The sequence below is a fragment of the Phycodurus eques genome, chromosome 9 (assembly GCF_024500275.1).
Source record: "Phycodurus eques isolate BA_2022a chromosome 9, UOR_Pequ_1.1, whole genome shotgun sequence".
NCBI lineage: Eukaryota > Metazoa > Chordata > Actinopteri > Syngnathiformes > Syngnathidae > Phycodurus > Phycodurus eques.
This window is the reverse complement of record NC_084533.1, coordinates 19,689,870-19,714,871: the sequence shown is the minus strand read 5'-3', so window position 1 is coordinate 19,714,871 and position 25,002 is coordinate 19,689,870. Positions and strand designations below refer to the sequence as shown.

The 25,002-nt window shown below is 41.3% G+C and overlaps 1 protein-coding gene across 1 annotated transcript in view; it reads right to left on the bottom strand.

Moving 5' to 3' along the window:
* Positions 1-1,239: 1,239 nt before the first annotated feature.
* Positions 1,240-25,002, bottom strand: part of gpc3 (glypican 3) — a 112,783-nt gene continuing 89,020 nt past the window's right edge. The window contains exons 7-8 of the mRNA XM_061685794.1: positions 17,679-17,865; positions 1,240-3,965 (exon numbers count right to left, since the gene is read on the bottom strand). Of these exons, the coding sequence (XP_061541778.1) occupies positions 3,790-3,965; positions 17,679-17,865 (363 nt within the window). The 3' untranslated portion in view covers positions 1,240-3,789. The remainder of the gene's footprint in view (positions 3,966-17,678; positions 17,866-25,002) is intronic.

Here is a 25,002-nt window from a genome sequence, read left to right as displayed (position 1 = left end):
TAATGGGCCTGAGGTCAGGCCTCTCAAGTTCTTGCACGCAAAACATCCAGGCTGTCCTTCCCCAAACTGTTCCCACAAACACGGAAACATGAAAGTGGCCCAAATTATAAGACACTTGTTGTTTTGATGAACACTGTTTGTTTTCCTCTTGCCTTCTCCTCCTCTACGCTCCACTGGGGTAAGTCCACTTCATTTTCCTTGCATCTGCTTTGCTACCATCTTCCTGAATCAAGTCTGCATATGCGCAGTAAAATGGAATAGTTCATTGCCTGAGAAGGGAGGATTAAGCATTCTGATGTGTTTTGAAGTGCATGGATTAATACTAAAACAATAATAATTATTAATTAACAATTACAAATATTGATCATTTTTTTGTGAGGCGTTTGTGGGTCCCTGGAAATCTCCAAACACCAAGCAATTCCTAGTGCTTGCCTAATGGTAAATCCGCCCCTGAAATTAGCCTCATTTACGTAACAGGTGCAGATATTTACTGACAAATTTTCTGAAATAAGCAGATAACAAAATATTTATATTTAATATTTAATTTCACACTTTGGTGGACAGCCAACTCCAGAATCCAGACAAGCAATTAAAAAGGCAATATTCCAAGATATGTCCTTTTTAAGTGGGACAGGCAGTGTAAAACAATCATGCCTCATAACACTGCGCACCAGTATGGAATTATGACAGTCAGATGCTAATAATAATAATTATAAATTTATGTAGTGCTTTTTTAAGGACCTTAAAGATGCTTTACAATTTCATGCATTATTCATTCACTCCTCAGTCACACCCTGGTGGTAGCAAGCTACTTGTGTAGCCACAGCTGCCCTGTAGCAGTCTTATGGAAGTGTGGCTGCCATTCAGCACCTCGGGCCCCTCTGACCACTACCAAATATCCAACCACATTCATCTGTAGGCAATGTGGGTTGAGTGTCTTACCCAGGGACACAAAGACAACATGCGGTCGGGCAGGGATACGAACCGGCGACCCTCTGATTGCAGAGCGTACACACCCCAATTGCTCTGGTTCATGATCGCTGTTGTTTGCTGATGTTGCACCTTTCATTTATTCTGAAGTCAAGTGATTGACAAGATATGCAGTTTATCAGATGAGATAATCTGCTGCCTAAATGTGTTCAGCCCTTTTCTTGAAGTAGACACACTAAATTTGGTCATGATTTTCTTTTAATTGCAATATAAAATCCGAAATAAATACAATGATAAACAGGGGTATTTATTCACATTAGACATACATGTACATACATGTTAAATCATTCATTATTCATTTTAAATACATTCATTGAAATTAAATGGCACTTTTCCCCATTCGTGTTTCAAAATGCAGATTAATGTAGAAGTGTAGAAACCGTTTAGACACAGTCTCTAAAGTCAAACACACGATAGTGATGCAACTTTTAGTTGCAGCTCACTGACTTACTGCGTGCTGACATGAACGAGAACCACTTTTGTTAGGTGTTGTCAGTCTAGTCCATGCATTCTGAAGTCATTTGTGTGCCAGCAATTTTATAGTGCAAGTCTTCACACATTTGAAAGACGGCTGGAGGCAGCTGGATTCCATATTTAATACCAAAAAAAAAGAAATCTAACCAAGGCTTTCAATTTAAAAAAAAACATTCAACTAAAAATATTTATATACGAAACATACACTGGAAACAGTTGTTCAGAGAGTGCATAAAACAGCTGCGGCAAGTGAAAGTGAATAGCTAAGACTCTTGTGCTCACATTTTGCTATGTTGTGCTGACATTAGCAGGGTACTCCACTCCAGTACCAGTGCTGCTGATGACATCAAGGACGTTCATTGCTTTCAACATACGTACAAATGCGTAGACACCTTATTGAGCGCTAAATCGTACGTTGATGTTGATGGCGCCGCCATATTGGCTGTGGAAAATTGGAGTGATCGGAGAAGATGCCTCATTGATGTGCTCCTTGGAGATGTACCAAGCATTTTACAGTCAAAACCCGATCTCATGGGTTTACCATTCACAGGTAAAATTGAACAATTTCTTTGACTGTAAGTGGCCATCATAATAATGTCAGAATTTTTTGACTTAATAAATACTATCAATGAATAACAAAGAAATAATGTTCTCTTGTTATTACCATTATTAGTTGTTAAATTAGTATAAATCAGTGAATACAAAATTATTAATCAGAATCAGTTAAATATAAACGTCTGCTATTTATTCAGAGAACCCACACATCACATTCACATCTACAGGCAGAAAAATGTTGAATATTAATATTTATTTTCACAGTAAAAGTGTTACATACATTGGTAGCTGTAAACACTTTTTTGAAAACACTAAAAAATACATAACCTAGTTTGGTGCGATTCAGCGCTCAAGACATAAGTACTACATTTGCTGGCGTCAGCCCAAAACCTCTTATGTCCAACTTTGGTCAATGTCGTATTTTTTTCAAAAATTTATAAGATTGGTCAATACCGATGTGGGTCTGCCATTTTTTAAATTATTTATTTATTTATTTATTTTTTACAAATTATCGACTAATCAAGTGTTGACAATGGCTTGGTCTCTTTGATGATACAGTGTTAATGGCTCAACAAATGTGTGTTTCTGTATTTGTTTCCTGGAAAGTAATGGTTTTGGAAATTCCTTCACAAGGATTCTGCCTGACGCCAGCAATATATGTCTACGTTTCTACTTCAGTGTAACAGGAAACGTGTATCTCTTGAAGGCCCAGGGCACCTTACCCATGACTGTTCAGATGTGACAAAATTTGAATATCAATTTTGAAAGGTTAGTCTTTTGTAAACAATAGGGATATTTTAAATGGTTATAATTATTTACGTCGTCAATGTGTAAATTGTCAGCAAAATTAAATGGGGATAAGAACATTTACCCATCAACAAACATCCAAGTCGATATACCAAAATCTACAGCCAAAAAGTCATTTAAAAAAAATGACCTCCCCTCTTGCACTTTGTGCTTGGTGGAGGTAATTAATGTTCACACATATTACACATGTAAATATTTATGTACAATTACATCTTAACACAGGATATTAAATACCGTTAATATATATTTTTTATTGGTGTTTTACAGTCAAATTGTAGCCTACAGTATGAAATATGTTAATATAGAAAATGAACATATTTTGTAAACATGGAACCAACAAAGAGAAACTTACACAGCACTGTTTGTTGCAGGAGACATACTGTACATATAATGTCAGGCCTTGACTCTCTTTTAACGGGCCAGTAAGAGCAACCAGTCTGAAATTATTTGGCTATCTCTAGGACATAAACAACAAGAGAGAAATATATGAGACATTTTTATGGCATTTGATAACAGTGTGTCATTACACAGTAATATAAGTGGGGTTTTACCTGTCAAGACACAGGGTCATTCACTTCCATGGGTAACATCTAGTGCCTGCAACGCAGTAATTCAGTGGACACAAGGACAGGGAGCATTTTAAAAAGGTCCCCAGACTTCTCATCTCCACTTGCCAATCAGTGACAATGCTCAGTAATAAGGGCGGCTTAGACGTCAAAAACAGAGTGCGGATGCTGCATGACTCTCATTTGGTAATCACGGGACAGGCAGAAAAAATCCGTTTCTTATTTACATAATATCATAAGTTTATCAGGTGTGCTTAAAAAAAAACTATCCAAAGTTGAAGAGAATGGAGCATTGTCTGCTTTGTTAGATCGTCTCTGAACCATGCCTCTGGAACAATAAGTTTAAAAGAGTTTTTCTTGTTCTACATAGTTTGCATTGTGTGCACATGGCAGACGGTCAGTGCTGGCACACAAGAAGGAAACACAGAGTGACAGGGACTGTCATGACCAGGTAGACGCTCTGCAGTGCAGTCCCAGGTGAAGGGATGTCTCCAACCCCAGCTGTGGCCAACCGAGGGGTCAAAAGCTGCTCCTGGAAGGTGAAGTCTTCCATTGCCAGGTTATCTGCGAGGTCTGAGAGGTGAGCACATGAAAATAAAGACAGAGGAGATGGGTGGGTGATGGTAGTGGATGAAAGAATGAAAATTATGTGAGATGCCAGAAAGGATGGAAAGGATGAAAACATTAGACCCAACATTGTCACAAAAGCTGAAAAGAATGTGTGGTATGTTTGTCCTCCTTCCATATGATGTCTTGCACAGTTGTAAAACCAACGCTACACTAGGAGAATTAAACCCAAGTACACTAAATATCAGATGTGTAATTGTTTTAGACACAAGCTGAACCAGAAAAAAAACATTTAACTTCAAGTGTTGAATTGTGAATTAAAGTTGTGAGTAAAACCTGTTCAAAAGGATTACACCAATAATGACAGACAATTTGTGTGCATGTTCATAGTGTCATTACAAAGATGCATATTACACAGCCTTTTCAGTCATTTTTGCATGGGGCCGCTTTGACAACGTTTACTCCCACATCCCAAAAAACATGCATGGTAGGTTGATTGAAGATTCTAAATAGCCCTTAGGTGTGAATGAGTGTGAGTGTGAATGGTTGTTTGTTTATATGTGCCCGGAAACCGGTTAAGGATGTACCCTGCCTCTTGCCCGAAGATAGCTGGGATAGGCTCCAAGCACGCCCGCGACCCTTGTGAGGATAAAGCGGTACAGAAGATGGATGGCTATACATATATATATATATATATATATATATATATATATATATATATATATATATATATATATATATATATATATATATATATATATATATATATATAAAATCATACTACTTCTATAACTTATACAACTCAGTATTGAGGCAATTCTCACTGTGTTACAGGGATTTAGTCACCTGCTGCTGATCTCTTACTCACAGCTGCCTCATTGCTCTGCATCCAAAGCTGTGCTCCTACTGACACTGAGCAGAAGCTAGCCACCCGTGTGCATGTATGTATGTTTGTGTGTGTGTGTGTGTGTGTGTGAGAGAGAGAGAGAGTGTGGGAGAGTGAAACACTGCCAGCTATGCTTTGTCTGGTGAAAAGCTGTGAGGGAGACTGTAATAAGAAGGCTGAGTTATGAGAGAGGGAGGAAGGATACCAGTCATAAGGTGCACTGTGCTTCGGCATGCCAACGATGAGCTGGTGCCAGATGGACGTGTGCGCGTGCACACATGCACTGTCACATCCATGCTCATAAAATAATATAAAGTTCTAAACTGAGTCAGCTGTTTAATCTGATCTGTGTCCTACTGTGTGGGAGGAAGAGGTTGGCTCTTAACTGGTGTGCTATCGGAGGAAGCAGTTAGAAACAGTCAACAGATTCAAAATGCCCTCCTTGAACATGGGAAGGTCATTCCTGCGGGATCCCTTGGTGCACAGGCCATTTGCGGCCAGGCTCCATCTTAAACAGAAGAAAGGCACAAATAAATAAACTTCCAAAGTTTAAAACTGCACCTCCTGTGAATTTCTTTGCAATTAAGATGTCATTTCAACTTGGGCCCGAGGGACAATTAACTTTTCTTCTCCTCCTGTGTGCTCCCCCCCCCCTCCCTCCCTCCCTCCCTCCCTTGTACCCTGGCATCGGGCAGAAATTCATTGAGACTCTGAAAGAACAATTTGTCACCGTCGACAGCAGTGCACCGTAATGCTGAGCCAATTAAGCTCAAGGTGCGATTGGATACAGCCTGTATACCCTGTGGATAAGGGAGGGCAGGAACAAGTGTGTTTGCTGGCATTTGGCTGTTGGTGAGTGCTTCTGTGAATAAGTGGCCAGTAACAAAGCATTATGTTGGAGTGCCTAGCAGTTGCAGTTGTGTGTGTGTGTGTAAAATGAAAAAAGAACTCCGTCTTTCTGCTAGTTTACAGACATAAGCAGAACCACAGAGGGGCCTTGTTCTGCAAGCGTAAAAAACAACTCCACAGGGACGGAACCCTATGCAAACTTAAATCCCTAACAGTCGAAGGCAAAGTTGGACCTAATAATATCATGGTATAATTTGTGATCGACACCTGTGCCTGTGTGTGTGATAACATATAAAAAAGAGGGAGAGCAACAGAGACGAAGATACAGACATACTGTATGCATTGACAACAGTTTTGCGGTTTTGCTTTCACCTGTTGAATCATTTAAGGGAGGAGTCAGGACAGCGGTCATGCAGTGCCAATTAGTCAGACAGATGGATATACATGCAGTATCGAACAGAGCTACAATCTCGTGAGTGATTAATGTGAGCAAGATGGGCTCTTGAAGCTTTCAATAGAGCAGAGCCCACTTCATTCACAACCATCCAAACCTTCCATTCTGAGACGATCACGCCGCCAAGGGCACCACCTTGCTCGTGTACCCCTGCTAGTTTTATTGTGGTCATATGATCTCAAGTTACAAGCTGGGGGAGAGGTCAGCAGTGCAACCATTGATTGGTAACGCTCTGGTGGTGCACTGTGAATGAGGCAGGCAGGCACTTCACATGCAAGTCAAGAGCTGCTGATGCATTTAAGCTCGAACTTTATGTTGTCTTTAGCCACCAGTCCCCAGGAGGAGGACAGGCCAGGGAATTGTGGTTTTTAGGGGTGAGCGGATGTTTGTTTGGATCCCCAGAGTGGGTCAAAGAGTGGCTGGAGTGTCTGTATATACATGCATGTGGATTCGTGTGGTGGTCTGTCTGTGCAAGAGGAAATGGGGCGAAAGGGGATGGGAGTCTGGACTTTTCTTAACATTGCCTGAGGCTTTTTGTGTACAGTCTGCAGTTGTGGCAACAAGCATGTATCAAGAACTGCAACATGTCGTATAAAAAGCTCTATTTTCCTGACAATGATGTCAAATACAATCAAAATCAAAAATTTTACCTCAATAAATAATGAACATAAAAACAATCCATGCAGTCTTAACTGTCATACAAATGTAAAAATAAGCAAACTATTGGGAGAGAAAATTATCGTCTGAACTATTGACGTAAAACAATTGCATAATGTGTGGATGCTTTGTTTTGCAGATGTGCCTCACATCCCACTTTTTAGCTGCCACACAAGTGTAAAAAGAAATTAACCACTGATAAAACAAAAATAAAACCATCCATCCTTTGTCTATACTCAGTTGCATTCTTAGCCCCTGCCCCCACCAACAACACACGCACTCGCGTGCACACACACACACACACACACACACACACACACACCCACACCCACATGCACACACACACGTACACACACATGCAAGCACACAGACACTAGGTGTTGAAACAATTAATTGACTTTACTGCTCCACATCAACGTTTAACGCTTGAAGTTGACTAAGCACATATTTTTTGGCATCTCATGGGGGCGGTTAGGGTTGCGGATGAGTTGGAACCAATCACAGCTGACTTCGGGCAAGAGACTCCCTGAACTGGTTGTCAGCCAATCACAGGTAAACATAAAAGGCTTTATCTTAACTTTGACGATGTGTGTATTGGCACTGGAGTTCTCTCTTCTTCTCATAACACCCCTTGTCACAGAAGTCAAACAAAAAGCAAAAGGGATGCTGATGTCTCCGATATACTGGTATCTCGCGTGACAAATGTTTTGTGCAACTTCATTAGTGTATTTTTCTGAAAATTCTAAATTTTATATCAGGGGTTTTTAACTTCAGATGATTTACAGTATATTGTAAATATATTTCCTGAATACATCTTAATTTCTTTCAATGAAGGTGAACATTGAGGTGATGACATGATTGTTACAACCCCGTGTGTGAATGTGTACCTTCATGGTCCAGTACAGTTTATTCAGTACATGTGCGCTATGCACAAAGGCTTTTTTGGGTTAGATAAGTATGTGGAATGTTAAGTCTCCAAACACAGGTGCTTCTTATGAAATTGGAGAGATGGTTTAGATTGCTGTTACATTGGCAGACGCTTTGTCCTCATAACACGTCAAAACGGGTCAAATTTGATCTAGGTTCTCAACAAGAATCACCGTCTTAGAAGATATTAAAGAGTCCGAGGTAGAGCAAATATTTTATCATTTATCTCATATCAACAAAACGGAGTGAATGCTATACTCAGCAAATATGGAAAGTAAGGTCTCTCTCTCTCTCTGTCTCTTTCTCTCTCTCTCTCTCTCTCTCTCTGTCTCTCTCTCTCTTTCTCGCTCTCTCTCTCTCCCTCGCTCTCTCTCTCGCTGTATAATCCTTAAGCAGTCTTTGGAACCTCAAACTCAACGAACGGACAATACTCTTGCAGAAAGATGATAGGAGCTCTGTAATGGATTGCCTTTGTGTCATCTGATGGTGGTTGTGTGTATGTGTATGGTGAGTTGGGGGGGGGGGGGGGGGGTTAACCAATAAGGCTGTGATGACTGGCTTGTGCAACACTAAACACTAAAATTGTATTGGTTCTCTGACTTGACCAGTCATTTGTCCCATGACATTGCTGACTGAGAGCCGTAAAGCAACTGAGGGAGTCATGCAGGATGCTTCTGTCCATGCAATGTGACCGTCTGCCTCCTCACCCACAGGCTGACCACAGGGGTGATCGGAGGGACTGCGAATGTCAGGCCAATACAAACGGGACGCAACAAGGAGGCCATGCCTTGGGCCTGTGGACACCACTGCTCACTGAGTGGCTCTGGCTTCCCAACCTTCAAAACACTATACTACTGCTTGTTTCTATTGCCATGGATTTTATAAACGATGGCTCTGGTAGACAAACACAAGTCAACACCTTTTAATTATCAGTGAGAAGATTAGCCCTTTGTTACAAAAACCGGCCTCCTGCTGCATGTTGCAATATTTGACTTACTCTGATGTATTGATAGTCTTTATGACAGTAAATATAGTAGCAGTCATTAGAAAATGAATGAGTTAGAAGATAAATTAAAATGGGGAAAAAGGGCATACATTTTCAAATGAAAATTCCTGGTAGAGCTGTGAGGGCGGAAAGTGTGTGAGCAAGAGAGTGAGGTAAAAACTATAATAAATCAAACATACAAAGACTCGATTCTGTGCTGGAGGCATAGCAAGGAGCTGATTGAGGGTGGGGAGGTCCTGCGCTCACAGAAAAGGGCTGTAACCTTCAGTAGCTCAGAGTTTGGTGCTGCCAGAGTGTCAGAGGTTGACTGGAAGACTTTTAGGGTTTTTTTTTTGTTTTGTTTTGTTTGTTTTTTTTGGAAGGCTGGGACAACTGGGTTGTTATCAGGGTGAGAGTGATAGAGACACAAACAAACAGAGAGTGCATTGGCTGTGCACGAACCAGTCATGGAGGTTAGTGGTTAGCTTTTGCCCGAAGGAACTGCTGGTCAAAGAACCTCTGAGGAACATACAGTATTCTTAAGGTGCTATCTTTATAATCCAATAATTAGGGAGTCTGGCACCCCACAGAGATATTTACATATCTCCACAGATGTCAGTCCAGAGAAAGAACTGGAGCTGGGATTTTGGGACATATGTTTTATGGCTCCCAACAAACACGCAGGTTTCTCTTTGCATTCATGCCCAGTGAAAAGGCAGACGAGAATTACTGCAATGAGGGACAATTTGGCTGTACACACAGAGCTCTAGTTGAGTGCTTTCACTGACTATTTGGAGCTGGTTCCAGTGGTCAGTCTGTGGTTTCAAGCAGCAGCTCACAGTCTAGCGACAGCAGGACTCCAGCAATGCTCACTGCATTGTTGAATTACATTCAGGAATGCGCTGCATATTCAAAAGCGAAGGACCGCTTGCAAGGACACACGGCTAGATCCGTAGAGGGAGAATTTGGGAGACACGTGTGCAAGTTGGGGGTTAACGTGTAACATGCAAATCACCCGATGCTTCAAAAAGTTCCTAAGGAGATTCCTGCAAAATGGCTGCAGTGTGTAAATGTGGCAGCAAGCAACGGTGCAGTGAGCCTCGAGAATGGACCCGCTGTGTGCAGCGTGTTTGTGGACTGTGGCTGAGCTGATGGACACAACCCAGGAACGGGCCTGGAATCAATTTAGTGCGTCCAAAAGTGCCTGTGAATGTAAATAAAGATCTTGAGCAAACAAACGCTTTTCTGAAAGGTACACACAAACACAGAAAAATGCATAAAGCCTACAAAATGAATCAAGCGCTGGTGGGCCCCCTTCACGAAAATGATGGGAATCCAGTCAGATCTGTGAGCGTGTTTCCACAGAAATTAAAACCAGGTCTCCTCTTCCGGCTTTTGACTAATCTTAAGTTTTTTGTTCCCTCTGGAATCAGATGAGAAAGCGGCATGGCAGAAGACCAGCAAGGGTCCAATAAGAGCCTAACGTCCTCCCTCTGTTCCTTTCCTCACTTTTCTCCCATCTCCTTTCAAAACATCACCACACACACTAGTCCACACAAAGCTGGGGATACACTGGATCCAGTAAGAACCAGAGAGCACCATTGCAACTAGCCAAGGCTATTTACACAGATGGTGGCAAACGTCATCATTTTTGTGTTGGGCGTGGAGGAGTTGAGGAAGGAGCAGGATTGGCTGACTTTATAGAGGTTGTTTATGAGCTTAAAAAGGAATGGAAGTTTAGAACATTGAGCAGAGGGCATTAAGCTGGTTTCACATTAAGAGCTTGTTCAGCCCAAGCATCCGTCAACATTTCAGAAAGATACACTATTTTTACTTTGCAAAACAGTCAATGATCATTATATACAAAATAAACAGCAGTTTTGCACTTACACTTCTTTTCATATACTGTGATTTGTTTTTCTTTTCAAACTAGTAATGGTAATTCCTAAGAAAATAGTGAGCGAATGCTGAGAGATGCTGTCTGCCAGTGGAAATTGACTGTAACTCTGGTTAATAGATCACATCGTGTCCTAATCCCTGGAGACCAGGGGGCATATATTGATTTAATGACATGCAGTGCCATGACATCATTGTTTTCCTGTCCATTTTATTTTCTTGCAAAAAAAATAAAAAATCCAATATTTTTAGAGCTGTCAAGTAGGCTGAGAAAAGACATAGAGCCATCCAGTCATAGACCACTGTCATACATGACATCACATTAGATGTCAAAAAGATCACGCAAAAATGAGCTTTTTCTTTGATGTTCCTTGTGGTTTATAATACCACTAATAGACTGTACATCAGATGTCATGCGAAGTAACTCAAAAGTTAAGGTAGAGTGTTTCATTGTTGGTTTCATTCTTGACAGTTGTTTATTAAACATTGTTGATAAATGTTTTATTATATTAAGAATTTTATTTATTTATTTATTTTATTTATTGTACAATTTAAAACAGCTCCCAGGTGTCTTAATAACATGTACTGTACATAACATGCATTTGTCAAAATACCCCAAGGGTCAAGAGTTGTGCTTTATACCTTTGGTTTTGACTCTCGCTGGAATTAACCTGTTTTGAGGTGGACACTGTTCACTCCCACTTCTTCTACGGGATGAATGCCAAGTACGGTTTTCCATACCAGGACGATTAAGGGCGGGGTAAAGGTGGCTACTTGTTCAGCCACAGGTCTAAAAATCGAATGCAAACTGTAAATCCCCCACAAAGACAACATTGATTGTATTTTCACTCTTGGAGGCAGCACTTCATCAATTAATAGCCGGGTTTACTTGGAGCCTGGTATTCTGATTAGAATCGGGTTAGAAGCCCAAACCAAATGAAAGAGCTCTATACAATATACTGTAAACACCTCAATCAGAATAAACGAGCCGAATCCGAATGGAATTTCATCAAGATTCACAGGGGTGGAATATTCCTTTTGCCAAACAGATTAGAAGTACATTTTTGTCATGTAAACAGTGAATCGGAATGGTCTGACGTAAATGCACGGTGATGTCATTGTTTACATATTTTGCGGCTTCCTACGAAAGCTGGTCTGCGACGGAGATGTTTTTAACTGCTTGGAACTTGTTTTTATCAAACTCTTGCTTTCATAAAAGTGTAAAAACGATTGCAACTACTGTGCTAAATAGATTACTGACATCAGTCTTGATAAATTATGTGACGCTTATATCGATTTCCTCGTGTCACACGTCTGTAAAACGGCTGTTCTCATGTATACACCAGAGCAGAATAGATCACATCACATGTAAACAGTTGACCAGAGATCTTCAATAGGAAGGATTCCAATCGGAATGACAAATAAATCTGCATGGAACCACGGCTAGTGTGCGATGAAGTATGTGCCACTAATTAGAAGCTAACACTGTTACCTAACGCTACTCTTGTATGTAATTTGTTGCATCCAACAAAACTCTGTACAGCTCTGCAGACATATTGGCTTTGACATATCATTGTCATTTCAAAGTGGCAGATCTTTGCCCAGCCTAGCTGCTAAATCATAGGAGGAGAATCTTGGTGAGGTGAGAGATTAATGTAAATTAGCCCCGTTGTTCGTTACGTCGCAGCAAAATTCAATTCAAAAAAGGCAGCTCACAATATATTGAATCTGTTATGTAATTTCATGCTTTATGGCTGGGGAGGCACTCCAGACACCCAGCTACAGTATCTGTATACAAGTAATTAAAAAGTCAGTTTTGTCATATTGTGCTCTTTAAATCACTGCCACAGTTAAATGTTTTATGACCTTGGAATAGAACATTTCTATTGAATAGCTCCTGAAAAACACACCCGTCTGACATGTCTCCTCCTAACTTCTGGCACGCTGGTCCGCGTACAGTCATCACATGTAAAAGACAGTGTGCTTGGAACCATGTTTGTTACATCCTCAGCCACCAGCACTAATACCAATAGTGTCTGGTATTGGCTGCTTTGATGAAACGTGGTAAACACGACTGTGGAGGAGCGGCGCCGTGTGACTCACCTATCAGGTGCTGAGGGTCAAGGGTCACAGCTGCAGCTAATTTACATGCCAGGTTCTCGCACTCGCATGTATGGGTGATAATTCGACCCACATCCAGAGTACACAATGTTTAGGGTTCCCAGTGTATCAACCTACAGCTACTGTATCAAAGGTGTTTTTGTCTCATTCTGTTCTTTCCCTGCATTCTTTCCCCACCTTACTCTTTCTTTCGCACAAAGACAGACATTAAGAGTGTGTGTGTGAGAGAGAGAGTGTGAGAGAGAGAGAGAGAGAGAGAGAGAGAGAGAGAGAGCGAGACTGCCATTGTCAGTCATGTGTTTGACATGATGGCAATCTTTCCACTTCATATTTTGCTAACCTACAGTGTTAATAAAATGCTGTGGAGCTTCCAGAAGAACAGCTTTCCTTTGGGGTACATAAAGCCACCAAACGTCTGAGTGCAGGGTTATTACAGGAGGTCTATTCACACGGCTCCTGCCGAGCCCGTTGAGTTACTGTGCCTGTCCAGCCAGGCAAAAAAAAACAAAAACAAAAACATAAAAAAAACAGCTTGCCTTCTTGACATTTGACTTTTATGAAGTGCATTTAAAAATCAATTCAGTCTAACATGAATTAATAGTTCCAAATAAGGTTTCTGAAGTATTTTATACAGGTCTCTACTGTCAACTCAAGGTTAAGAAATACAATGGAGTATTTGGGGCACGCTGAAAAAAAAAGACAAAGAATAGTCATACAAGAAAAAAGGTCCTATGTAATACTTTTGATGCGTGAATTCCAGAATTCCCACAAACCTTAACATAACAGTCTCTTTTTCTGGTGGGAGCCCGCCCTACATTAATTATGTTATATAATTTCCTAATTTTTGAAAACACTTCAAGTTAGATGATAGTACAATTTCAGTTTGTGTCATTCTTTCCCAAAAAAATACACAAATGTGTGCTTAATCCCATTAAAATGTCGATACTAATGACAATCTGGAATTGACATGCCAGAACATTGTTCCTAAAACCGTTCATCAGTCTTTATATTAATGCACTTTATGCTAATAAAATTAGAACTGTATGATTGCAAAATAATTACTTCTGTAATATCATAACTTCAGTCTTTAGTTTATTCTACAAAATTATAACAAATCTTGTAATAGTACAATTTTATTCTAGTAAAATTTTTGTGGCAGATGTTAATTTTGGTAACATTTTAGTATTGATTTTATTCTATTAGTGTCATTAGTATTTTTGTCTTTTGAGTGTGGCCCTAATGCTGCTTTGTACCCCACCCCCAAAAGGTTCTTTCTGTGGAACATTTTTTCCCCTCACTTTTCTTTAGCCCTAACATTTCTCTTGCATTCAAGTTAAAAATAATATAGACTTTGTCGTAGAGGCCAAACAGTGAGGCCAGGTGTGAAAGCACAAAAACACAGGGGAGTCCTCATCTTGAGGAAAAGACGCCACCCACACCCCCCCGCCCACCCAACAATTTTCAGTGTATATACACAAACCATTTCTGCACAGTACAAAAACCACATCAAATATTTTTGGATATCTTTGTTAACTATATATATTTTATGTTTGTTTTTTTAAAATCTTTTCTTTTTTAATCGTAGGGTGAACATGCACAGTCCCCACAAAGAGGAGAATCAGACTCCTGACCGTGAGGCAAACGTGCTAGCCCTAGTGGCTAGCCTTCACCATGCTGCCACTCAAGAAGTTTTAAATTGGGGGTGGGGGGTTGGAAACCCAGGCTCAAACGATTTAGCAGTTCTGCAGCACAAATCACAGCAGGGAATGACAATCATCAGCGGTCACAGTAAAGAATGATTTGTGCTTGACTGTTAGGGCCAGGATGGGGGGTAGGGCAGGGGTGGGGGTTGTCCCTGTCCTGGAATAGCTCTCCTGGCCTGGAATGTCCTGGGGAATTTTAGGCAAGAGGAGTGATTGGTCAGGAGGGGAAAAGTGTGTGTGTGTGTGTGTTGCAAAGGTAATCAGTCAGTTATGGAATCTGTGTTGAAGGCGAGTGAGGACAGATCAATCATTCCGCACATTTGGGAACATCCTCTGTGCGTTTGGAGGTTGACAGCCGAGCTGTGAGGGCGTCTCGGCCCCGCATCGGTCCTTTCGGCACCTTATTGTTGCAGCTTCTGTCACCTTTCTGTGTGCGTGTTTGTCCATGTGATGTGCTGTTTTGTCACTGTGCTCCTAGCATTGTGAAAGTAGATCTGTCTCGTCCATCTAAGATCCTCACAGCTCAGACAGCCAGCCCATTAGGCATCATGCTGTGTAGGTTGACCTTTGAACCTCAATGCCCCAGTCTCGTATTTGACCAAAACAGGCTGAGAGGCTATGCAAGGTCAGCGTTTTGCTGGGTCATGACAGGCTATCAGCCAGCTATCTGTGTGTCTGCCAATGAGCAGGGACTCTCCAAGGTCTGTAAACATTACTGGCTTACATGCAAATGGGCTGGAAGAGTATGAGGAGAGTCACAAGCAAAATCTAAACCTGGGTACACACATACCGATTTTTAACATCCTATCGCAAGTGGTGTACTCGAGACACAAGCACAGCACACAACACACCCAAGTACGCCCAAGTACGCCTCATAATTTTAACACCAAACATCTCTTTTCAAGGAAATAAACTTGCTGAACCAGTAAATCCACAGTTGAAATTATATAAATAACAATAAGTTGCTGTTTTTCCCTTTGTTTTTTTGTTTTTTTTGTTTTTTTTTTGTTTTGCAAAACAATACAAAATGAAAATCTTTATCTTTAATCACCATAATTATTTTTTCTTGATTCCCTCACAAGACACAACAAGATTCTATAAATTTTTACCTGCACTGTCCAGTATCCCGGTATTTATTTTATAGTCAAACTGGTTGAATTTTTGGCTAAAACGTTACTAAATCGATTGCCATTGAATCGTTTCGGACAGACCTAATCGGTATACTTGATCTGCAAACTCAGCAACCAGATGGAGGAAAATGGAAGGGAATTTAAATGGGCCTTTGCTCATACAAAATATGTCCCACTACGTCAACCTTGAGCAGCGTGTAAAGAAATAGGATACAGTTTGATGTGTATGGAGGCCAGACAGTAGAGTCCAGAAGTGAGGGCATGAGGCTCTCACGGCCCAGTCTGCTGGAAGTGATGGTCCTGCAGGATTCCTGTGTTAACCTTTGCTTCTTACTCTTGCTCCCTGGCCAGAAAGCCCAAATCTCTGGCACAACATCCCCAACAGGAGGACTACTCCCTTGGCCTTGTTTGCGCAGCTGCACTGGCTTTGTGTTGGCATATTGAGCTCCCTTATTCCTGCTCCCAAGCAGTTTTCTCCCTCTTTTTCTATTTGGTTTCTTTTCTCTGAGCAGTTTGCGGCTTCAGTTGTTCTTTGTTTGGTTTAAGGAGACCCTGTCTGACCATTTTAACTGACAGCAGTGAGGTCAAGAGGTTGAGTCTACCGGCTACCTGAGGAAGTCTCGCATCAACCGCCTCATAGTGTCACGTTGGTGTCAAGATGTACAGTAGTCATGTTAACACCTCTTCATGTGTTTGGACTGTGCTGGCTTTGAATCACTGCAGTGGAAACCTTGTGGTGTGGTTAGCAGTCTTACATTAAATAGCTCTAATTTGGTAAATGAGCAACTACTTAATAGCCTATCATAAATTCAAATTGAGACAATGAACCATTACTGTCAGGCCGTAACCATGCCAAAAAACCCCGAAACAAACTAGTTGTCCGCTGAACCAAAATTTTGTGGCAGAAGGCAGATGGCTGTTTGTGTGTGTCTGTGTGGAGTTGGAAGTTCGCTCATCCAATCACCAATCTAACAGCACCTCCATTAGATTTAAGATTTACAGTCAGAGGTAAAGCGATAGTGTACGTGGTGATGCCCACGTCTGCTTTGACTCATGAAAGTTTTGCCAAACCACGACTAAACACGACATCAGAACGAGTGGAATTTCTAACAGTTCAGCGGAACCTCTCTAAATCTATCTATGACCGCCAGTTTGTGGTGTCACTGCTTGGATTCAATGTGGTTTTGGTTCAGTAAAGACCAGAGCGCTAACTGCTACGTTACGAGCACAGGTAGCCCTAGGAGCATCTGCACCATCAATGTAACTGCAGCACTTTGCTGTGCAGTCCAAGTATTCATTGTTTTGCACTGGGCTGCACCGCTAATTCTAAAGTTCTTCAACATCATCAGAATTCTTGTGTACAATCTTGTTTATTTTTAAGGGTACAGGAATGTATGGAGATGTTTGTAAGCATTCAGAATGACAGGATGCCTGTGAGCCAGTTGGTAAAGTGGGTTGTCCACTGACCGAAGGGTCAGCAGTCCGAATCGCAGCTGTGACCGACTGCTATCGAAGTGTTCTTGAGCAAGACACTGAACCCTGAGTTGCCTCCAGGTCAGCATGGTATATGAGAAGCTGTTCTCAATTGTCTTACCTGGTTAAGCAAACGAGATTATTTTGGAATCATAGTTTGTGGTATATTTATGGTTGAGACTATTAATATAAGCAATTAAAATCACTTTTAGGGGCGCATCAATTAGGTCCACTGTACTTGTTTTGGTTTGGGGCCACTTTAAAATAGAACTGTGCAAAACTACAAAAACCACGGCACATTGAAAGAATGAATTGGAACAAGAGACGCAAACATCCACCAATGGAGAAGCAGGGCCTCGTTTTGATAAGGTGATAAGATTTATTTGAGTGGGGACTAAGGGCAATGTGTTTATTTTTAGCTGAATGTCCTGAAATATGGCAATGATACGCCACTGACATATCGGTTTGACCAATAAGCGACTAGACATCACACATATGGTATTTGCTCTGCATGTTCGGAACCCTGCCTAACCAGGTAGAAACAGTACCTCATTGTACCTAATATATCAAGCTCTTGTAGAGTTGAGTAGGTAGCATGCAATGGACAAAAGGGTAAAAAAGGAATGCATGCATCTAACCTGCAAAGACACGTAACCGTTTGCGTCGTGGTGGTGGTCCCAAGCCAGACACGCCAGCGCACTCGTCCTCATCGTCACAGTCACCGCTCTGAAATCCCTCGTCGCCTTCATCGCTCCATCCATCCACCCCACCTGCACGTGTCCGGGCTCTCCAGCGCTTTTCGGATACCGTTACATGCCGCAGCAACTGTTGGAGAAACAGGAAGGGGTCAAGCCTCTCAGTACATTGACTTTAAAGGAAAATGCATTAAACTCCTTCAAGAAGTGACTAGAATGAGCCGTGATTTTAGTTTGTATTTTATATAGCACTTTATCTACACCATCACAGTGCCCAAAGCAGTTTACAGAAGCTCACATTCCCTCACTCACGCACACATTCATAGACCAATGGGCAGCTGCTGCCATGCTGCCAGGCCCACCGGGAGCAAATTAGGGTTCTGTGATTTGGCCAAGGACACTTCGACAGCAGACAGCCAGAGCCGGGATTTGATCTGCCAACACTTCAGTCACTGTATGACAGGCTCTACCAAGTGAGTCACAGCCGCGCTAAGTAAAATAAATGCCTCAATCACTGGCATTCAGCAAACTCTAATTGTAATCCATCCACACGTTTTCTATTGTGCTTGTCCTCATCAGGGTGCATGGCAGGTGAGCTGGAGCCTATCCCAGCTAACTTCGGGCAAGAGACGGACGGCTACACCCTGGATTGGTCACCATGCGTGTTTTTAGAAAGTGGGAAGAAGCCGGAGTACTTAGAGAAAACCCACGCAAGCACAGGGCGAACATGCAAACTCCACACAGGAAGGGAGGAGCTGAAATTCAAATCCAAAAACTATTGACTGTGAGGCAGACGTGCTAACTACTTCTTCATGTGCTGTCTAATTATATTTACTAAGCATAAATATTGTTTTGTTATCTATGTCGGTATTTTTATTTTTGTCCGAATGGTTCATTCAGAGGTCTGTGGCTGATCCATATAATTTATTCAAAGAAAAAGAAACAGTGGAGCACACAGATTTAGTTATTAGTGGCAACCACTTTCTTTTGTGGTTGTCTTGGGATGACAAGGATAAAATACCACGATATGAAAAACCGCTCAATTGGACTTGGGTTCTCCAAGACAAAGATGCCTTGTGATTGGCTGGTGACCATGGCGTACTCTGCCTCTTGCCCAAAGTCAGCTGAGATAGGCTCCAGTTCAACCGCAAATGAGGACAAGTGGCATAGAAAATGGATGAAAGCAAGATGGACAAAAAGTATTTGCAGTTAGTTAATCAATCAAAGGTTGGACTTGGAGTTGGACCTGACCTCTGTTATGCCTGAATCTTGATTTTTCATTGACCGAGATATCTAACTTTCGGGGAACAGTGTGCAAAAGGCCCTTTTTTGTGACAACACGACTGTGACACAGTGCACAAAGCAAAGTCCATAAAGGCATGGTTGGATGAGTTTCCTCGTGCATGTTTTGTTTCATATTTGAGATCTGTAGCTGTTCTGTATTTATATGTTTTTAAATAACTTGTGGCCATGATCTGCCGATTCTCATTCTTCACATCTGTTAATTTGTTACAACAGATTCTTGGCAAAAGTCGGCCTTTTTGCTGAAAATCAGCTTGCCCAGAAAATTACAGAAGCTCCTCATGCGATACACAGAGCATAACGGAAGTGTTTAACGGAGCACTGGCAAAATAATCTCAGAAATAAAAGCGGTAATGTGGAAGTCTATTGCAGTGTGTAATTCTGTTATTAAAATCATGTGAAACATTACAACTTGAAAGAGGAAACATTGTTATGATGCAATACCAACAGAGAAGTTCGGGGGGGGGGGGTTCATTCTCGTACCTACTGGAGAAAAACGTGAGTGAGCGCAGAGACGACCTCGCCTGTCACTCTCTGACCATCTTTCAGCCTCCAAACATCACACGTGATTGAGAGCCCTGCCAAGCTAACAGATGTGCGAAATTCCAACGGCCTGCCTCGCCAGTCCTCCTTTCATCTCACCGCTGTGCCTCCTTGAATGCTTTTTATTGAGTTCCTTCCCAACTGCATACGTCAGCATGCATGTTGTGCTGTTGTTTTAGTTTTTTGGGCTTTCTCTGGGAGAAAATTTTGTTCATATGCGCTGTGTCTCCGGTCAGCTGTGACTGGACTTTGTGTGCGTGTTTAAACAAGCAAGAGAGAGAGCGAGAGAGAGACAAAGAGAGAGACAGGTAGAGAGAGACAAGTATAAAAGTCCAATCACAAAATTACATCAGACAGAGGATAAACAAGCCTGTTCCCCTTCCTTGTCTATACAAATCTGGGTTTTATAAGTGACATAAACTCCAGAATTGAGACAAATCCGCCTGATTCCACTATGGCCACCCAAACTAACTTCATGCATTTCCCAACTCTATCAAAGAGCAAACATTTCTAAAAGGCCATCCACATACTCATTAGGATGGACAAACTGCCTACCACAGGCAGAATGGATGATGCATAGGTGAGACAACAGGTGTCACTTGAGAACAAATTCTCTCAGTGATGAGTGGGAGTTAAATGTCCTAAACCGACTTCTTTAAGAGAGACCTTTGTTTGTCCACCTTGGCCCGAATCCTCTATAGATTTACTGACTTGAAGAAATTCCTCCTCATAGTCCCTAGCAACCCATTTGGACTTTGTGAGGGGGCCTTGTAGCCCATCTAAGGAAAACACTTCAAAAGCAGCACGACAATGACGAAAGGTTTCAGGGCATCTTAGGGGGTAGAAAAAAAGCATTGAGAACACTAACAGTTTTTCAGTGTGGAGTTTGTGTGAGCACCATCATGTGTAACTGATCACCTGCATGCATGCATACACACCGCAACACAAGCATTCAAGCTGCCATTTGAAAATATACTCACTGACTGAGCACATCATAAGGTTTTCACCAAGACACAATCTAAGAAATACGGTACTTTTCTGAAAGTCTCAATCAAAACTGAGCATTATCTTGGTGAAGGCAGAATAGTTCATTCAAATAATTGGACCTCAGTAAATCATGCAGTCATGACCTAATGAAGTGGCCAGAAAGTGAGTAGAAAAACAGCTGTAATCACTTAGAATGAAATATTAGTCTAGTTTCAGTCCTGCACAAAGAAAGTAACGTCAGTACCATGCCAGATATAAATACCAGCAGAGGCACAGTGGCTGAGAATTAAGATGTTTTTTCAGGAATTATAAAAAGAAGTGGGCAGCATAATTATAGCAGTGGTCGACGTGAGCAGTAGCCCTGCGCGGTGCCCTTTTCCATGAAGGGGTGGGCCTCTGTGGCAGGGCGCGGTGGCTTCTCCCCACCGGCTGCCTGCCTCTGCCTTGGCAGTGCTAGCAGGGAGGGCTGGATTGTGTGTTTGTGTCACAAGTAACGCAGCTCTTTCGGAATGGCTCGAACTATGGTCTGAACAGTCTCCAAATTAACCACAAAATGTAGAAACCTCAAGTTGCTTCACTCTGGAATTTAACAAGACAAAAACCCAACGCAAAAGAGAGGATGGACACAGATAAAGAGACATTTTTGAGAAATGCTCTGTATGTTTCCTATTAATGCTTGTAATTTTTTTTCACAAAGAACTGGCAACAAGCATTTAACACAGCTATGGTCCTCCAACAGGCTGTGGGCTCATCTCCCACTAGTACAAATCACACCAAGGAAATGCTCACTTTACAGAGGCTGCACACAAAGTTGTGTGGAATTGTGCTTAATGCAGGCCAGCCCAGACAGAAACACAGAAACCACAAGGCTGTCATTGCCTCCCACACAGGACATGAAATCCACACAGGGTCACGGCTGGACACAACAGCTGCAACAGAGCCACAGTGGACCTGCACTGATACAAATAAACCTGTTCTCACTGGTGGAGTTTTGTCATTCATAATGATGCGCGGCAAATAGGAAGGACAAAGAGAGAAGAGAAACATGTATCATCTTGTGGGTTTCTAGAGAGTGAATGGGCGCCGTTGCAAGTGACAGATAGCAGTTGAGCAATGAAGACAGAACATGTTAGAAAAAAGGGTCTCCTTGTCAGGAGCTGTGTTACGTTCTTCTTAATGCAGAGGACGTGCCTGGACAAGACGCTCATGACTCGGCCCGGACGGAATCTGCTGCTCACAAAGTTTCTATCAATGTGTCAACACATCTTGTCTACAAATCTAATCTACATAACTTGGGGCCCAAGTTCCCCAAGAGATGACTGTGTTTCACATTTAGTGTATACATCTATTTTTCTTTACCAAGGTCTTGGTTTCACCTTATTATTTTGAGCCTTTCTATAAATGAGGGGTTAAAAAGCACCATTGCATTATAAAATGTCAAAATTGTATATTGCCTTGGAGTTGAAAATGAGTATGAAAGCGTGTGAAGTAATACTATTACCAAATGACGCTGTACTTTTGAGCATAACATTGGAATATTAAATTCTTCGTTGAGACTAAATTCAACTTATTGTCTTCTTCTGATGAGCTTGTCAAGTTACATTTTAGTATAAATTTCACAAAAACTGTTTTGGCACATCAAGACCATCATCAGTATGATCTGTTTCGTATGTTGACTTTTGTCTCTATTTCTGACAAAGCAGGTTCTCAGGTGTCTTAACGTGTCTTTGACATGTTTCTGTCAAATACCCCAGTGATCAGAATTATAGAGGTCTTTACACACCCATTTCTTGTTTTGCTACAATTATAGTCAGTTTGCGGAGGCACCCCTGCCTCATGCAAGTGAGCCAGCCCTCATCCCGCCTCACATGCAGCTGGGCCAATCACAAGTACGGATTTCATTACCATGACAACAAAGGGAAGAGCTTGGCGTCTTGGGACTTAGGGCCCCAAAACCAAACAAGCGACTGTAAAATGCAACAACCAACAAGACTGTAAATGAATGGTACCTGCGGGAAGTCCCCACTGGCTAATTTAAACATAAACACCTGCAGTTAACAAAACATTTACTTGGTTGTACTTTTTTTTTTTTTAAACTTCAGGAGTCACTGATGGTGTAGTGGTACAATTGTCTGATTTCTTTTCAGGCAGCGTATGTTCAGTTCCCACTGAGTGACGGTGTGAATGTGAGTGTGAATGGTTGACTGTCTCTATGTGCCCGGTGATTGACTGGCGTCCAATCCAGGGTGTAGTCTGCCACTGGCCCAAAGTCAGCTGGGATATGTGCAGATCGCTACACATTTTTTTCCTACTCAAAATTAGCTGTAACAAGTTTTGCTCTGCCCAACCAATCAGATGAATGAAAAATGCTAGGCTCCAGTTCCCCGGAACCCTAATTTGGATAAGCCGTGCAGAACATGGATGGATGATGAACCTTTGTGACTTTTTCCCATAGTGTAACATTTTGGGTGTGTGGCCCTTACACTTGGTAATAAATAACAATTTCTGTAATGTAGTACAAGATTGTCTCTTAACGTGGTAGTGGAGCATCAGGGAACGTTAAAAATTATTTTACTTTACACATAAAACAGCCTAACAAAAGACAATAAACAAAGATGTGTAAGAGCTATTGGTCAGTTATTGGTAGCCTTCCAAGACAAACAAGCACCTGAAAAGCACCATGATGACGAAATGGTTCATGGAATTATAGAAAAAAAAATAACGTGAAAAATTAGAACACCAAAAGTAAGTGTGGCCTGGTGTAGCGTGGAGTTTGTACAAACACAGCAATGTGTAACTTACCCCCTGCCAGCACACACACCTCATCACATAAACATTTCAAACTGCCATCGCTATGCACTCATCACACATTTCATTAGTTTTACAGGCACAATGTAAGGAGTAACCCCCCTCGGTTTAGCTAAACAGTGGGCGAGAAAGTATGTTATTTATCCACAACACTAAAACAGCAAAGATTTGGATCCTTTCGCAGTGCGCTTGTGATGTCATACTGACCATCAGGGGATAATGTATTTTGTTTCTCCTGATCACTTTACGGCTCAACTCCTGTTTGATGGGGTAGAAAAGACACAGTCAGAGAGAAGGAAAGTAATTGGTAACAATTCCTCCTGTAACTGCTATAAAAAAGCGTGCCGACACTTTCACAAGCTGTCAACTCAACAACCATACACTTTTTTGTCATATGAAAACAAAACGACCACATTACATCACTGCAACATCAGCCTTATAAAAGCAGCCTTATGCAAAAGCCCCTTAATCCCCAGAAAATAAATTTGTCTATCTGCACTTTTATCTGCATTTGCACTTAAACTATATGCGCCACTCAATCAAGGTTATGGAAATCCTTAGCATAGTTGTCACTGCAGTACCCTGCTCTATTCCACAAAAGTGAAAAATATGAAAAAAAAAAAAATTCAGTGTCATGTTTTTGTTTGTTTATATGTTCACGTGTAAGCAGGCCACTTCCTGGCTCACAGAGGATGAAGAATTTGCCATTAATGATTCTGCATCAGGCGAACAGTTCCACCTAGGACTCAAACAGCAAAAAGGAAATTAAATATCTCCAACAACAGTGAAAAAAAGATATTTGTTGTTTATTTCTTTTGCCCGGTTGTTCATTAGCAAACTATTTTTAATGTCCCTCAATCAACAATTGTTTTTCATCTGGATTTTGACTAAAATTTGTTTGTTCTCTATCAGCACATGTATCACTACTCCACAAAGTTATGGAAATTAGCTACAATTTACTTTTGTAAGAATATACAATACTTCTGCTATAGTTTTGAGTTAATTCCATCAAAACAACTGCAGAATGCAAAAGTATTACATTTGAGTTTACTACATCAATGGCCATTAACGAGCCAAGCAAAATAAAAACTTACAAATCATTTGAAAAATAAAATAAGAGGTCAGTCAGAGAAAAGGGTACTTTCTAATTATCTTTCATACTTTTTCACAGAACCAATCATTAATGTTTTTACAGTCATGTTGCGATTATCGGGAATACCCTCAGGAGTCACCATAGCAAATATTAAAATAAAAAGTAAAATAAACCAAAAAAGACATTTCACTCCTATGACATGCTTTGCCAGGGCCATCTTCCAGGAGAGATCTGTCCAGGTATTTTCAACATCTGGTGGGACACCCTGCACTGGTATCCAGCCATTCACGGGACACGACCAACAATTCACACCTACAGTATATTTACAATGTACAATTAAGTTAATATGTATGTTTTTGGATTGTGGGAGGAAGCCACAGTACCCAGAAAAAAATCCATGTAAGCACAGAAGCCAAACCTCAGAGTTGTGAGACAGACGGATTTACCACTAATCCTGCCGTGACAAACATGACATGCTAAACATGTACACACACTGCTGAAATCTGACCAATCAGTAATTCTGCTCCAATCAAT